The 16,266-nt window shown below is 31.7% G+C and overlaps 2 protein-coding genes across 2 annotated transcripts in view; one reads left to right on the top strand and one right to left on the bottom strand.

The window, feature by feature from the left end:
* LOC133201776 (synaptic vesicle glycoprotein 2C-like) overlaps positions 1-16,266 on the bottom strand; it is a 378,785-nt gene that overhangs the window by 259,082 nt on the left and 103,437 nt on the right. The gene's annotated exons all lie outside the window — the stretch shown is intronic.
* Positions 1-16,266, top strand: part of LOC133201782 (interferon-induced protein 44-like) — a 36,727-nt gene that overhangs the window by 19,849 nt on the left and 612 nt on the right. Inside the window, exon 3 of the mRNA XM_061337584.1 lies at positions 2,187-2,364. Within this exon, the coding sequence (XP_061193568.1) occupies positions 2,187-2,364 (178 nt within the window). The remainder of the gene's footprint in view (positions 1-2,186; positions 2,365-16,266) is intronic.

The raw sequence follows: 16,266 nt of genomic DNA on the forward strand, positions 1-16,266 counted from the left end.
TATAGAAAAAAAGGAAAAATTTCGGTAAGATTTCATGAGAAAATGTGAAATATTTATTTCTGCGATAGGAGTGTAGGATTCTAGCTGCCTAGCTGCACTTTTCATCGCAAAGAGATAGTTTAACATAAATATTTTTACAAACAGAAATAAATAATCCCCGAGGAAGTGTTGAACTTTTCACTTTTTTATTAAGGCAAATCTTTCTATTAATAGACGTCACATGATGACGTCGTAATGGCGTGCTTCTTTTAACCTTAGCCTCGTTGACGCTTATAGAATGGATAATAATAATAAATGTTTTATACATGACTTTTATGTTTTATAAATTTCACATTTTACAAAAAAGTGTAAGTTCGCGGAATTCTGACTGCGTGCTGCCTTAACATACTTGCGTTGCTGTTTTTGAGGTCAATACGAGGATTTAGTCACCTGATGAGTACAATATTCACCGAGTCCGAAGGGCGAGGTGAATAATGTACTTCGAAAGTGGCTAAATCATCGTATTTACTGAAAAAAACCCCCAGCTATAATTGTTTTCTTTCAATATGATTTAACAATTAAATAATACAAATCATTATGCAGCTCATGTCATCTTGTTTACATTTGCTGAAGTCCTAGCCAACGCAAATATGGAGGCAGGGTTAAATAAACATTACCAGTCGTATTAATTAGAATTTTTAAAATCTACTTTAGTTGTTATGAAAAAAAAATAAGGCCAGGCTCTTTCTAGGATAGATTTTGATAGGGGGGATTATCAGGGGAAAATGACAGCTGAAAAACATCTTTGATTATTATGGAAAAATGACAACGGAAAAAAATCTTTGATTAGCTCCCACGCGACGAGAATTCTTTTAACTTTTAACAAATTTTGTTAAATTATAAATTATATATTCGCTAATGTTATGTTCACCTGAGTGGAAGTCAGTAGTCAGTAGGAAGTGAAAAAAAACCTTTCCAAAATTATTTGTATTAATTTTGAATTTCCAGATCTATTTTTAGTAGGGATGTCAATTTTGTCAATAATTCATATTCGAATATTCAATGAAAGTATTCGAATATATTCGAATATTCGATAAAATAAATAAAATCTGGTATATTTTGAATGCATCATCCTACTCTCATGAAAAGTTTAGTGTAGGTATTCTTATATTTTAAAATAAAATTGTATGAAAACTTTTGTAGGTGTAGGTGTACAATAAGGGATTCCAGTTGATACTTGTCAATGTTTGAAATAAATAAGTGATTTAAATGTAGAAAAGTATAATTTTAACAAATGATACATGTGTATTTATAGTAGCTCCAAATGAGGAACCAGTCGTCTTACCTAAGGCAAGATAGTCGTATACTGTTCAGATTTCAATACGTGTAATTAATTACACTTATCAGCCTAATAAGAGATATGATTATAATCTTCGATACAATGTTTTTAAAATATAAACAAACAATTCCATAGACAATTTTCCTAGGTAATTGACTAATTTCCCGATAATGAATATAGAATTCAGGATTATGTACAACCTGAGATAATCAAGTAATTTACTCATTTATTCTAAAATTGAGCCCTTTACAATATTAATTACAGATTAATTCTATCGGATATTTATTTGAATGATCAATTAAATTTGTTTTGATAAATATACTGTTCACGTCTTGTAAACATTCTAAGAAGGTTTTCATTTCGTTGTCCTCGATTCTAGATTCGATCGTATTTAATAAAAACTATGAAAGTACGTTTTGTATTATGCATAAAGCATTATTGTATAAATCTTAAACACCTTACTCAAAACAAAATAATATAGTAGTTCTATATAAGATAAGAAAATAGCGAAAGAAATCGGGCGATCGAAATTGATCGCTAGTAGATTAAACAGGGATAATTCCAGCACTGTTTCAATCAAAATTTATTAATCACAGTACTTTTTTTTTATGAAATCTGAAAAACACCGAATATTCGAATCTTAAATTCATATTCGAATATCAACTTATCGAATGAATATTCGAATGTTCGAATATTCGTTGACATCCCTAATTTTTAGACCAATGGAGAGAAAATAAATCCTTAAATTCACCTGTAAGGTCACGTGCTGATGAATATAACGTAGTATTTTTCCTGCATTATTGGATCTCAGCCAATCAGAGAGATAGGAATTATCTAATCATATAACAAAGCAACTTGTTTATAACAGATAAATTCTGAGAAGGCTATCAGTGAGGAGAGCGACTTTTATAGACAAGTCCCCCAAATTGAGGATATCATGCATTGTGTTGTTTTTGTCATCGATGCAGAGGTTCCAAATGAAAAATTGCTAAGCGACCACTGCTTGGAACAATTCAAAGAAGTTGAAACAGTGCTTGAGGCTGAAGGTAAGGAAATTGTTCTGAAGCTCGTTTTAGCTCATACACGTCAAACTCTAGAGGAATAGCTATCTTATTTAAAAATAACTTTGATTTTGTAGTACACAACCAAATTTTAGATAATTCTGGCAATTTTCTTGCATTAAACATAACTGTTGAAAATAGAAAAAATCAGTTTGATATGTATCTATGGGCTAAATGAAGATTCTCCTATTTTTATGAGAATTTAGATAATAACCAAATTTGGCAATGAAACTATTATTGTAGGTGATTTTAATCTGGTATTACACCCAAACAAAGATTATTTTAATTATTTAAATGTTAATAACCCAAAAGCCAGAGAGAAATTACTCGAAAAAACAGATTGTCATAATTTAATAGATAATTATAGAGAGTTTCACCCAGGAGTAAAAAAAAAAAGTTTTACTTGGAGGAAACCAAACCCTCTAAAACAAGCACGCTTGGACTTTGCTCTTGTATCCAACTCATTGTTGACGGATATACAAAACTGTAATATCCTCGGAAGGTATAGATCAGATCATTCACCAGTTTTACTGACCATTAAGTCAATAATTTCCTACATGGGAAAGGTTTATGGAAATTTAATAACTCTCTTTTGAAAGACCCAAAATATATTGAAATCAAAAATAATATTATTAATCACATTAGGAGATAATATGCAGTGCCAGCTTATAATTAATCTTGTATTAATAACATATCAAATTCTGAAATACTGTTTACTATAAATGACCAATTATTTTTAGAGACACTTCTAATGGAGATAAGAGTTAAAACACTCTCATATGCAAGCTATATCAAAAGGGAGAGGGTAAAAAAGAGAAAGACTTAAGTGATGAAATTACACAACTGGAAAAAATTATGACAATAATGTTACTATTATTGCTGAGAAGAAAAGGGCATTAGAATCAATAAGGCAACAATAGCTTATCGGTAATATGATAAGGTCAAGGGCAAAATGGGTCTTGAAAATATACATTTTACGAATAAATTAATGCCCAAAATACATACGTAATTAAAAGTGAAAATAATGAAGTTAAGGAAGTAACAAAACAATTTGAAATTTTAGAGGAAGTTGAAAAATTTTACAAAACATTATATACACCTCAAGTAGTAGAGGATCTTAAATTGAATCTTAATGAATCCCTTGAAGAATTTAATGTCCTAGATAAAAGACAATGTCTTATAATAAAAGTCCAGTTAGTGATGGTTTTACAGCAGAATTTTTTTAAGTATTCTGGAGATATCTGGGTCATTTTGTTGTATGCTCTTTGAATTATGGCTATGAAATAGGTGAATTTTCTTCCACACAAAAACAAGGAATAATCACCTGCATACCAAAAGAAGGACAAAGTAAATTTCATTTAAGCAATTTGAGATCAATATCACTGCTTAACGTTACTTACAAAATTGGATCAGAATGCATAGCGCACAGAATAAAACAAGTTTTAACCAAAATAGTAAGTTCAGAAGAAACAGGTTTTATATCTGGGAGATACATTGGAGAGAATACACGTCTTGTATATGATTTGATGGACTACAAAGGATTGAATGATATTCCTGGAATTTTAGTCATGATAGATTTTGAGAAACCCTTTGACTCTGTCTCATGGACTTTTATTCAAGAAACATTGGATTTTTTTTAAATTTTGGACCATGTTTTTGCAACTGGATAAAATTTTTTCAAAATAATATAGTTTCGTGTGTGTCTCAAACAAGAATTTTATCCAATTTTTTTAAGTCAGGGCGGGAATGTCGACAGGATGACCCAATTTCTCCATATATATTACTCTTATGATCTGAGATACTGTCTATTAAAATCAGAAATAATGAGAATACCAAAGGAATTAAGATAAATGACACAGAGTACTTAATGTCACAATATGCAGATGACACAATGATAATTCTTGATATTTCTGAAAAATCTTTAAAGGCTACAATGCTAGAATGAGAAGAATTTTATAAAATGTAAGGTCTCAAAATCAATCAATCAAAAATCCAAATTGTTTGGATTCGAAGTAGGAAATATTTTGAGGATAGACTCTGTCCTGAATTAAAATTTCAATGGACAACAAAATTCAAACTATTAGGCATTTATTATGATGTTGACTTAGCAAAGATCACTGAACTGAATTAAGACAAAAAGTTGGTTAAAATTAAGACCCTCATTGAGCAATGGAAAAAAAAGAAACTTAACTCCTATTGGAAGAATCACATTGATTAATTCACTACTTATATCACAACTTAAACATTTATTTATTACTTCACCGAACCCATCTTTGGATTTTGTAAAAGATCTAAACAAAATTATTTTTATTTTTTAATGGAAATCAAATGTAGACAAAATAAAATGTAAAGTTGTGACTCAGAAGTATGCACAGGGGGTACTAAAAATGGTTGACATTGTTTCTTGTATAACAGCTTTGAAATCTACATGGATAAGAAGAATAATTTACAACAATAACTCAAACTGGAAAATTTTATTGGAAAAAAGTGTTGACATGGATAAACTTTTTTTAAAAGCACAGGCTCTTGTTTCGTACATACGGGGCACCCCTACTTTTTTTTACCACAAGGTACCTAAGGGTGAATTTAAAAAAAATGACCACCAAACTGAATTTTTTTTGGCAATATTATCAGGAAAGTCTTTATTTTCAACATGAAGCATTATTTTTTATTTCACAGATCTCCAAAAAATATTGAAAATTCAAAATGTCACAAAAAGGTGTTGCACTCCTGACAATTTTAGCATCATTTTTGGGCATAACTTTTTGTTAATTGAGATATCAACGAGATATTTGGCAGGTATTTAGACACTATCTAAAGACATATACTGAGACATAGAAATCTATTTTCATTGCGTGTATTTTTAGTGTGGGTTGATAAATATGCGTTTGGTCATTTTTTTTTAATTCACCCCTAACTCAATTTCAGGCACCCCCGCTTCAAGCTCGTATTTTGTTTATTTATCAATCATTAACCTACTTTAAAATGACATCGTTCGCTTCGAAAGACTTTTTTCTTGTCAAATTAATCGTTTCGGACGTCTCTGGTCGAGCCTCTTTATTGTAAACCACTCATTTCTTCCTCGAAAATTATATCGATACAAAATAAGACTACGAATCGGATACATTGAATTCCGGTTGGGTTATAAATGTAGGTTAAATCTAGAGACTTACGAGTATTTCTTTCCGAGGTCTCTGGTTTTATCCTACAATATACAATATTATCAAAATCTTTAAATACTTTGCTTATGTCAATGAAGCAATACATTTACAGAGTTCGTTGTCAAAACCTTAGCCTCTCTATCCATGGTTTTCTGAATGATTTCTAAAGTCTTTATAAGTCATTGAAATATACAGCCAGGGAATGCAATAATATAAATAATAACAATAATAAACACCTCCCGGCAAAAATGACAATCCATACTTCATACTAACATTAATGAACCCTGTCTTTAAATTAGCCTTGCTTCCACCTCTATTTATCTGTTACCCACATTCTTTTTTAATTCACTCCCTCTTTCTCTCTCCTTTTTTCTCTTTCCCCCTCTCTCTGTCCTCTCACAAAGATTAATACCACAATGCCAAGATTGTATTTATTTTATATGTTAATGTTTGTTTTATAACATTTTAAAAAAAGGTATTTTTTAGGAATTTAAAGATGAAAAATTCATATGGTTTGATTAATTGCTCGATTAGTGGAAGACACAGCACTTAATAATTAATAAAGGCAATGCTAAATAAAACATTATTAATTTTATCAATTTTCATCTTTCTTAAAGTAGAAAATCTCATATGTTCATTAAATTTTGAGAATGCATGTGTCCTGAAAATACCTCTAGAATATTCAATTTAACATCCATGCGTTCTGTTTTACAAATAACATGCTTTATTTAGCAACAGCTGATATTTTAAACAGAAATATATGGTAAAAGTCTAAGAACTTCTTCGCCCAAATTACTTCTTCAGGTTCGAGTTGTACATTTGTACACTGCATAGTTTTGAAGGATATTCCTCTTGAAAGGACAACATAGGCTAAGACCCCTTTTTGGCCCCTGGTTTGGGGTGTTCTTTTAGAATGATGCAACAGTTTATCAATAAAAACCAGTCATCCCTGCCACAAAATGAGTATTGGTTATGAGTTGCGGAATACACAGAGGTCATAGGAAGGTCAGAAAATATGTCAATTTCCGTATTTTCTCATTTTTAGGCAAATTTTCATCAATTTTACAGCAGTTTTGTTTCAGAAAACATAGAGCACAAGCTTGCCTATCTACTAAATTTATATATTTCATACACTAGTATCAGACGCATCATATGTATAAAAATCTCACGTAGGCAAGCTTGTGCTCTATGTTTTCCGAAGTGAAATGTATATCACATTTGACGAAATTCGACCAGAATTGAGGAAATTCGGGAGAATGTCCTACTTCTGCAGCCTCTTGTGGCCTCCGTGTAAGCTTTGAATCAAAATTAGTGCTGGTTTTAAAACAAGCATCATTTTAAGTTCTTAACCACAAACTATCACAATTTTAATTGTGTTCTGATTTTTACATCAAATAAGGGACCAGATTCGGCTCCTACCATACCTTGTCCTTTAAGGAACATTTTAAGGGAGGGATAAAAATTTATTTAGAACAATTGTTTTACACACTGATCCATTTCAATTTTAATTTATTATTGTTTTCCGCGTAGTTCACAAAGTATTTTCATGGTAAGAAAAACACCATTTTGAAAGCATTCCTTTTTATTAATTTTTTTTCATGATTTATTGCATAATGTAACCTTCGTTTGTCATGAGATATAACCTAGATTGACAAAATTTGTTACTAAAAAATTGCTTTAAACTTTAAAAATTTCAATCAATGGAAATTTGATACTAGATCTTTCACTTAAAATCAAATGATTAATATTAGTCAGTTATTTCGGGTAGTTTCTTTGACTCTGTCTTTACTGATTATTTAAAAGGAGCTGTTTATCTATAAAGCACAACATTCTGCATTATTTTAGTACACGTATCCTAGACCTTAAGCTGTTGAAATCATCCACAGAACATCCTATGATCAATAAAATTTTCTAGCAACAATAACTTGCTTGATGCAGTTAAAACAATTGCATATGATATTGTTGCATTGTTCTATTGTCAATATATACTTGAATGGATCTATCGATATCAGTATCTGCCTATTTTTTTTATCAACACATACATACTTCTCTTTGGTAGAGTTGATTTTAGTAAGCTGTTGAAATCATCCTTATTAACCTATACAAATTTCTGTACAATTTTCTTCTATAAGTAAACGTATCCATCACTGAGTACACCTTTCCGTAGACAACGAAAAGAATACTGGATTAGAAAACTAGGCACGGCCTTTCCATATGGTAGCAATGACAATGTCTATAGTGCTGGGAATCTTTCAAGCCCACGGTGTAGCAATGTGAATGTGATGGGACTTTTTAACAGTACACAGAAACGTAAGCGTATTCATGGATATCGGTTTCACAATAATCCTATTATACACGATGTCTCTTTTGATTCATTAATGCCTTATGTAAATAAACAATTAGGCCTTCATCACAATCGCACAAAACTTTCCACTGTTCCTTTGAATGTTTAGAATAGTTTATTTGTAAAAGTCAAGGAAAGTCCATATTTGGATTCTTCGACACAAGAATAAAGGCTCTAAATATAGATACTGCGAATCATAGACGCTTAAAACCGCCCCGTTTCGTGGCATTCAACTCGACATTTAGATATATTGACGCCGGATTATCAATAAGCAATAGTTACTTCCATTCTTATTTTGACTCGATATATTCCATGGAGCTTGAAATAAAAGATACAATAGAGTCTGTCACATCTGTTTCATATTTGGATATTTTACTAGGAAAAGAAGTTAATGGTAATCTAACAACTAAGCTTTATGATAAACGTAATGACTTCAACTTTTCAATCCTCAACTTATCACCTTGTTTATATCTCTTCGTTGATTTGATACGTAAGAGCATGCTTTACGTATGAACAATTTCTAATACGAGGCAAGCTATTGAAAAAAAAGTTGATGAAAAAATATCAACCATCTCGTTTGAAGTCATTATTTTGCAAGTTTTATGGTCGATACAATGACCTTGTCAGCAAATACAACTTATTTTTAAGTCAAATGCTGACTAACGTTTTTCATACTAATTGTTATGCCATTATTTACACGCTGAATTGAAAGGAACTTATTTTCCCGTTTTTTCCCGATCATGACAAGGAACACACGGCGGATGTGACCGGTTGGCAGGGGATGCTCATTCCTCTCCATGCCACCTGCTCCCACCTCTGAAGTTTTTGGACGTCCGTGTTTGCTCTGCTTCCTATTTGCATTGTTTAAATGGACTTAAAGCTTGAATACTGTTCGTTATCTCCATGTTTCATTTACTTATATAAACATGCCTAAAGTTGTAATTTTCAAGATTTTTGATAAAAGTTTGTTTGTATTATCTGTCATGTAGTCCTAGCTAAGTATGGATGTGAAAAGGAGTGGTTTGTTTTGTTCATGAATTTGTTTTAGTATTTTTACAGTCTGCTTAACTTCAAACTTGCTATGATGAAGTGGAAATGGGGTAATAAATTTAAGTGCTTAACCTGGTCTAATCCAGCATCTGCAAATTTTCTTGTGATAAGCATTGTGGTCTGTTTCAGAGTAGTGTCGAATTTTGTGTCTAGCTCTCAAGATCTCGATAGTACCTTGAAAAGTAATGAACTATTTAAGGCTTAAGAACCCAAATGCAAAGAAATTTCAGACAAATAAAGCTTTTATGAGGCAGTTCAGAAGGGCATTATGGTAGATTTGATCATGTACCAACTTCATATCATATCCTGATGAAATTCTAAAATAGATATTTTATTTCTTATATTTATATTTTAATTCAATTTGTGTTACAATGCAAAAAATGCACTATTTAGACTTCGTTTTGGGCATACATAACATGCATGTACGACATCATATGACGTCACAGGCTAGACCTTCTAAATGTCTCGTGCTTTCCATACGCAAGAAAGTCTGATTGTGTGACTGACTTCATGTCATTGAAAATTGAATCCCAATTTCGTTAAATGTCATATAAGGAAAGACAAATGTAAATATATTTGCATTAATAAAGTTGTGACATCAAAAGGAGATTATAATTAAACGAAAAACATGCGCTCGTGGTTTAAAACGAAAAAAAAACCCTGATTCTTCTTACATTCGCTGGATCTGCTCTTTCAGTTGTAATCAAGGGTGGTCACATGTTAAATATTTTAACTTTACCACTTGATTTTTTTACCTCAGGTAACTTTGTGAATACCAAATACCTTCATGTGATATTTAAGGTATTAGCATGTTATTGGTAACTAAAGCATTGTGTTTGATCACGTTTGATTAAAATCTGTACTTACGAGGACGTGTACATATTGTAAATATCGTTTTGAAACTTTTGTAAATAGTGTACTTATACAATACAGAATAAAGAGGGTGATGGGGAAAGAGTGATCGTATGTTTATTTCTACATATCATTATAATATGAACAATTTTAATTTTAGACCCATTCTTACAATCTTAGTTCCATCTCTCATGCATTTTTTATTAATCATATGTTCAATCAAGGACAGGTAGCACTTAGAGTTAGTGACAAAATTTTACCTGTGTTTTGAAAATCTCTACCCTAAAATTTATTATTAGGAAGTAGGAAATGCAACATACAGTGAGCCTAATACCTGAAAAAATTTCTATTTCTCACGTATAAAAGTTCATTGAATTCACTTTTTCTTTCTTCAGGTAGGAAAATGCACCAACCCTTTTACCAAAATTTACTAAATTGAGTTATGAGTTATGCACCTTCCCCATAGCTATTTTCATAAGAAATTTATAAACCTCAAAGAATGCTTTCTTCTCATTCTATTCTGTTAGATTTTTAATTACACAATTTATTTTGTGCATTCCACAATTTATTTACAACAAACAAAATTGTGTAGCAATTCGGTTGATGTTTCATAATGAATTGACTGGACTTTAACAAGCATTATGAAAAACAATTTGAGTTGGATTAGTAGATCTTGACATTGAGAAATGGCTGTCAACAGGTTCAAAGTCAACTTTGGATTGAGTAGAATTCTTCCGTTGTTCACTCATCAATGTGTACTGCCTTAAAATGATGTAGGTTATGGCATTTTCACACTTTTGACTGTTAAGATCAAATGGTACTCTTACGAAAAGGTCAGTTAAAAAGTAAATAATTCATAGTACAGTGAAATCTGTCTTATCCGACATGCTGCGGGAAATAAAATCAATGTCGGATTGGACAATGTGTCGGATTACCCAGTGTTGGATATTTCTGAGTATTAATTATGATTAGTGTCAGATGACTTCATACCAAACATTATCATTCTTCATAAGGATTAGAGTATAAGTGTGTTTAATTGTCGAAGTGTTTGCATAATTGTGTGCTTCTTTGTTGTATAAAATATGCCTTGCCTGATTATCATTACCTTGAGCAACAGCTTTTGTGATAGAATTTATTTAGTAAACTCTGTAGTAATATACGATATTTCTTTAAAACAGATGGAACTGCCGATCGCTTCGAGATGTTACAATTTAATGTTTGGCATTTTACTTACTGGCAGTAGATATTAAAGTAAATATTTCGTCTACCTTCTCTTCATAGTGGTATTTTTTTTTCTACACTACATTTCTCTCCGTTTTTTCTCCATTGTTGACTGTGCTATTAATATCGTCACGTAGGACAAAATTTGCAGCTCTCCACCGGCAAGTGGGGGCGTCTCCATATGAGTGAAAAATTCTCGAGAGGGACGTTAAACAACATACAAACAAACAAACAATTAATATCGTCACGCGATTTTTCATACAAACGGGACGTAACTCTAAAACATTGTGATTGCGATTGAATTTTTTTCAAACAGACGTAAAATTTGAAAATTTAATGGGCAACTTAACGTGGTACATTTTGCTTCTGGCAAATCTTTTATGTGCACAATCTCGCTCAATTCAGTGAATATTAACGTTTATGAAACGTTTTCTATTAGACAATATACTGTCTTCAAATTTTGTATTGTCTATATTTTACACGGTAGTTCGCCATTCTCAATTTTTTTTTTTTTTTTTTTTTTTTGACATGTCCTTCTGAAGGACTCTGACTGCAAGTCTGATTTTAATTTCAAGCAAAAATCTTATGAATTCTGTAAGGTAAAGGCGATCTAAATATCATGTATGCTTTTTTTATTCTCTGTCGCGTGCATGCTATTTTGTCAATGCGAGAATGAAATTGATAACAACAAAAAAAATTGATTGCCTAATTTTTAATTTTGAAAAAAAAACTGTTCATTAATTGTTTAATAAACACTTTCAAACTCGTACATGAAATTAACTACTCTCCAAGTAGACCAATCTTGTTACTATACGGAACATTAATGTTACCTGGCCAGCGGCTAATTACGGCACACCCGTGTAATTATGCCGTATTACACAGGTGAAATCATAATGTAATTATCTAGTTTTGTTGACAAAAAAGCGCCTGGATTCGGAATATACAGTGGTCGAAATATGCAGTGTTTTATTTTATATAAATTATAAAGAAATTTTTGGGAATAGAATATGAGGTCGGAAAGTCCAGTTTGCCGGATTGCACAGTTGTCGGATTGGACGGTGGGCACTGTATATCGACAACAATTTCGTTTCAGAGGCAATATTTCATAGCAGATCAATAAGATAAAGATTCCTAATCTATTCAAATGTTTTAATTAACTACCAATTCTTAAACTGAATGAGCTGACTTGCCTTTTGTGAAATTCATAAAACCTTCTATTAGATTTTCTTAAACTTTCTTAAAATTTAGATTTCTGAGGCATTATAAAAGTATGCTTAAAGTGATATGGTCCAGGTTGTAATTTTCGTTCTAGTTTGTGACTATATATATAACTAAATAAATATAAATATGGTTCATGTTCGTATTTTCCAAGAAATTTATTTGCATCATTTTTGACATGCATATCGCGATATTTATTATATAAAAAGTGGAAATGATTTTATGAATATCTTTAAAAAAACATCCAAAGACCACAAATAAAAAAAAGACAATTCTCATTGAACTGTCTGCTAGAATTGAGAAAAAACAAATACTTGGAGATAGGAAGATACATTTGCCATGAGTGTTATTAAATTATTTTTCTATAAGTACATATGTATCTTTTATAGATAGGGAATTACTGATGGGATCATAATGGGAATTCTCGCCTCAACCTTTCTGAAGGACCCTCATATTTTATGAGTGACATAAGATCTAAGAATTTTGTGTTACCTGGGTGTTGAGAGAACTCAATCTATTTGGATTTCAGGAAGCAGCACACATCTTTGGTAGCATTATTAGATACAGAACAGCAGTTCTGTCTTAAAAAATTAATCGCAAAGGGGAAGAGGAGTTCCCTAACGTCACATATGATTGATAATTGAATGTTGCTTTACGCAAATTTAGAATTTTTCACCCAGATAAAGAGATTATCTGCTTTAGTTGAAGTGCCCTAATCTTGAGTTTTACATGGTTTCATTATTGTTGGACCTTCTTTTTCAAGGTCATATCCAAAGGACCTATGACTTTTACTTTAAACGTCGAAGACTTAGCAAAGGAACAGCCACTAGCCGCGTTAAATGTCTTAGTTTTTGACACGGCACCTGGAACAAGAATTGAACCCTTGGGCCTCAAGAGTTCGAAGCGAGCGTCAAACCTTTAGGGCCCATTTTATACTTGGGATATCAGTCCATGGAAATGATAAAACTTATGCATAGTGGAAGAAGTGTTTTGAAAATTTTCCCCGTTTATTAAGTGCCATTAAAAGGGGGCAGGAACTTGACTTTTATATATACATTTGTGTGTTATATTTTAGATAGCATTTTTAATTAAAAGTATTGTTATACATGCGAAATGAAATGAAATCAAAGCAACCCTTGCGATGTTATATCATTTTACATACTAATATATACCTTTAAAACAACCATTTTGAATTTTATATACTGACTACTCATACGATTAATGAACATGTACTTGCATTAATATTTTTATCCAGTACGTTTATGGATTCTTTTTTCCCTTTTTTCTTTGTTAATTTAGAATCTATTTTATAAATAACAACTCAATTTTTATTCAATCACGAACAAAAGTCTTTCAATGTTTCCAACATTCGATACACGAATGTGATATAGTTCAATAGATACTTCGAAACCACATTTTTATATGAGGATTTCACGCCCATTTCATGCTCTATAATTCATAAAAATAGGTTGCACATCTATAAAACAATACATAAAAATTACAAAGAAAACTTATGAAATATGGATATAAAGAACAGTCAAGCTCAAAGTCCATTTAAACAATGCAAATCGGGAGCAGAGCAAACACGGACCTTCAAAAACATCCGAGGCGGGATCAGGTGCCATGGAGGAGTGAGAATCTCCTGCGGTGTGCTCATTGTCATGATCGGGAAAAAAAACGAAAAAACCGTAGACAATTCAGTGTGTAAATAATGGCCTAACAATTAGTGTGAAAAACGTCAGTCAACATTTGACATAATTCATTTAGTCAGCATTTGACTTTGCTGACAAGGTCATTGTATCGACCATATAACTTGCAAAATGATGACTTCAAACGAGACTGTTGATATCATTGTTTCATCGACTTGTTTGTCAATAGCTTGCCTCGTTTTAGAAATTGTTCATACGAAGAGCATGCTCTTGCGTATCGAACCAACTGAGAGAATAAAGCCTATATGCAGGTTGTATTGTGTATTGTTACATAAGTAAGGGAAGTTGACGATTGAAAAATAAAATTCATCACGTTTGTCATAAAGCTTTGTTGTTAGGTTACCATTAACTTCTTTTTCTAGTAAAATATCCATATATGAAACAGATGTGTCAGACTCTGTGGTATCTTTTAATTCAAGTTCACTGGGATATATCGTTTCGACATAAGAATGGAAATAACCATTGTTAATTGACAATCGTCAACTTCCCTTACTTATGCAGCAATATACCTTCATCACCTGCATACGGGGTTTATATCTCTCAGTTGATTCGATGCGCAAGAGCATGCTCTATGTATGAACAATTTCTAAAACGAGGTAAATTATTAACAAATAAGTTGATGAAACAAGTATATCAGCAGTCTCGTCTGAAGTCATCACTTCGTAACTTCTATGGTCGATACAATGTGTTGAATCTGTAGTCATGGTACATGTAGTGAAAATGCATTATTTCTTTGAAAAAATTTTCTGTGCTCCTTGGCATATCAAAGGCAAACGAAGTAAAAGTTTTAATAAGCAAGGATATTTTTATCAATTTTTTAAGCATCTGGACCATTTGGTCAAGTGTTCTGGTCCTGGCCAGGGCTCTATTAATCTGTATACTACTGAGAGAATTATTCCCCTTTGCAATTCACTTTTGATAATTAATCACTGTAAATAATGTATTTGAAGAGTTAATAGAATAAGAGAATTGTGCAAAAAATTTTATTGTATAATACAAAAATTACTTTCATAGTTTTAATAATCCCTTTGCGGAGTCAATCTGGGGTCAAACGGCGTAAGGCACTGTTTTCCCTGACTCTTAGAATGAAATTTATACATATTATATGAATATGTTCATTACGTTTTTCATGTTGCCCCATAATCTGGAAATACAGGAACGGATCAAAATTGTCCGATAGCATTTGAAGTTTGGTAATATTTACAGGCTAACTTACAAAGGACTAAAGTGAGAAAAATGAGCTTTACGGGAGATAACTCGTCAGAATGTGAAATTCGTCTATTGTGGCATACGATGATCTTTGATCCTTTTTAAACTATAACCTAACCATTTGCATTTCAGATTATTTTACCCCAATCTGTAACTAAACTTGTACTTACCGACTGTTATAGGATGTCAACTTCATGAAATATAATCCAATTAAAACACACAATGAATTAATTCCTACTGATATACATGCAATGATGTGTACACCATGCACCATGTGCAATCCCATAATGATGATGGTAAAACTAGTACTAATAGGGTGACGCAAGTCCAATGTGTGGCGCGGGTTTAGAAATTTTCAAAAACGTATACACATACATGTATGGTACATGTACTTTAATATTATCATTACAAACGAGTTTTAACGTAACTTTGCTATTTATTTCCAAAAAAGGGCAAATTGTGGAAGGGGGGGTGTTTGTGACAACATTGATAGGGTGTGGGTTTTCAAGATATAGTTTGCACAATTTGATCAATTCTGAAAGTTGGCATCTAATTTTTTTTTAAGTTCATCAAAAAGGCTTTGCATTAGAATAATATTATTTGTTGTTCAGAAAATAAATTTTAAGAGCCAAAAATTTATATCCCCCATTTTTTCAAAACATAATTTACATCATAAATTAAATTCTGGAATTTCAGACTGGTAATGAATTAAGTATATGAAATATCTACATGAGAGGCTCATGGATCGCATATTCACCCTAGCATTTAATGCTCGATTTGACAAAAACATGTACTGTGTAAATTATAGAATTATTTTGGCTTTTTCCTTGGTTACCCAAATATGAAAGAGTGTGCATTTAGAGGCAAACACCTTAGTGCAGGTATTACTGTCTTAAGACAGCATATAGTTTCAACTGATATCATAGATGAGAGCAGTGCTTTGCACAATAATCCTATCTTATTATGGGTTTCTAATTAGTTAACGGCTTAGTAATGAAAAAATGCACTAAAACTGACCCGTGTACTGGAAGTTGTTTCTTTAGATAATATTTTTTTTCCTGACGGTAGTAATTTGTGAAAAAAAAATTGATCTGTAAATTAAGTTGCCTTAATCTTGTTCTCC

This window comes from Saccostrea echinata, unplaced genomic scaffold (assembly GCF_033153115.1).
Source record: "Saccostrea echinata isolate AGI-Se365-2 ecotype Australia unplaced genomic scaffold, CSIRO_AGI_Sech_v1 ptg000045l, whole genome shotgun sequence".
NCBI lineage: Eukaryota > Metazoa > Mollusca > Bivalvia > Ostreida > Ostreidae > Saccostrea > Saccostrea echinata.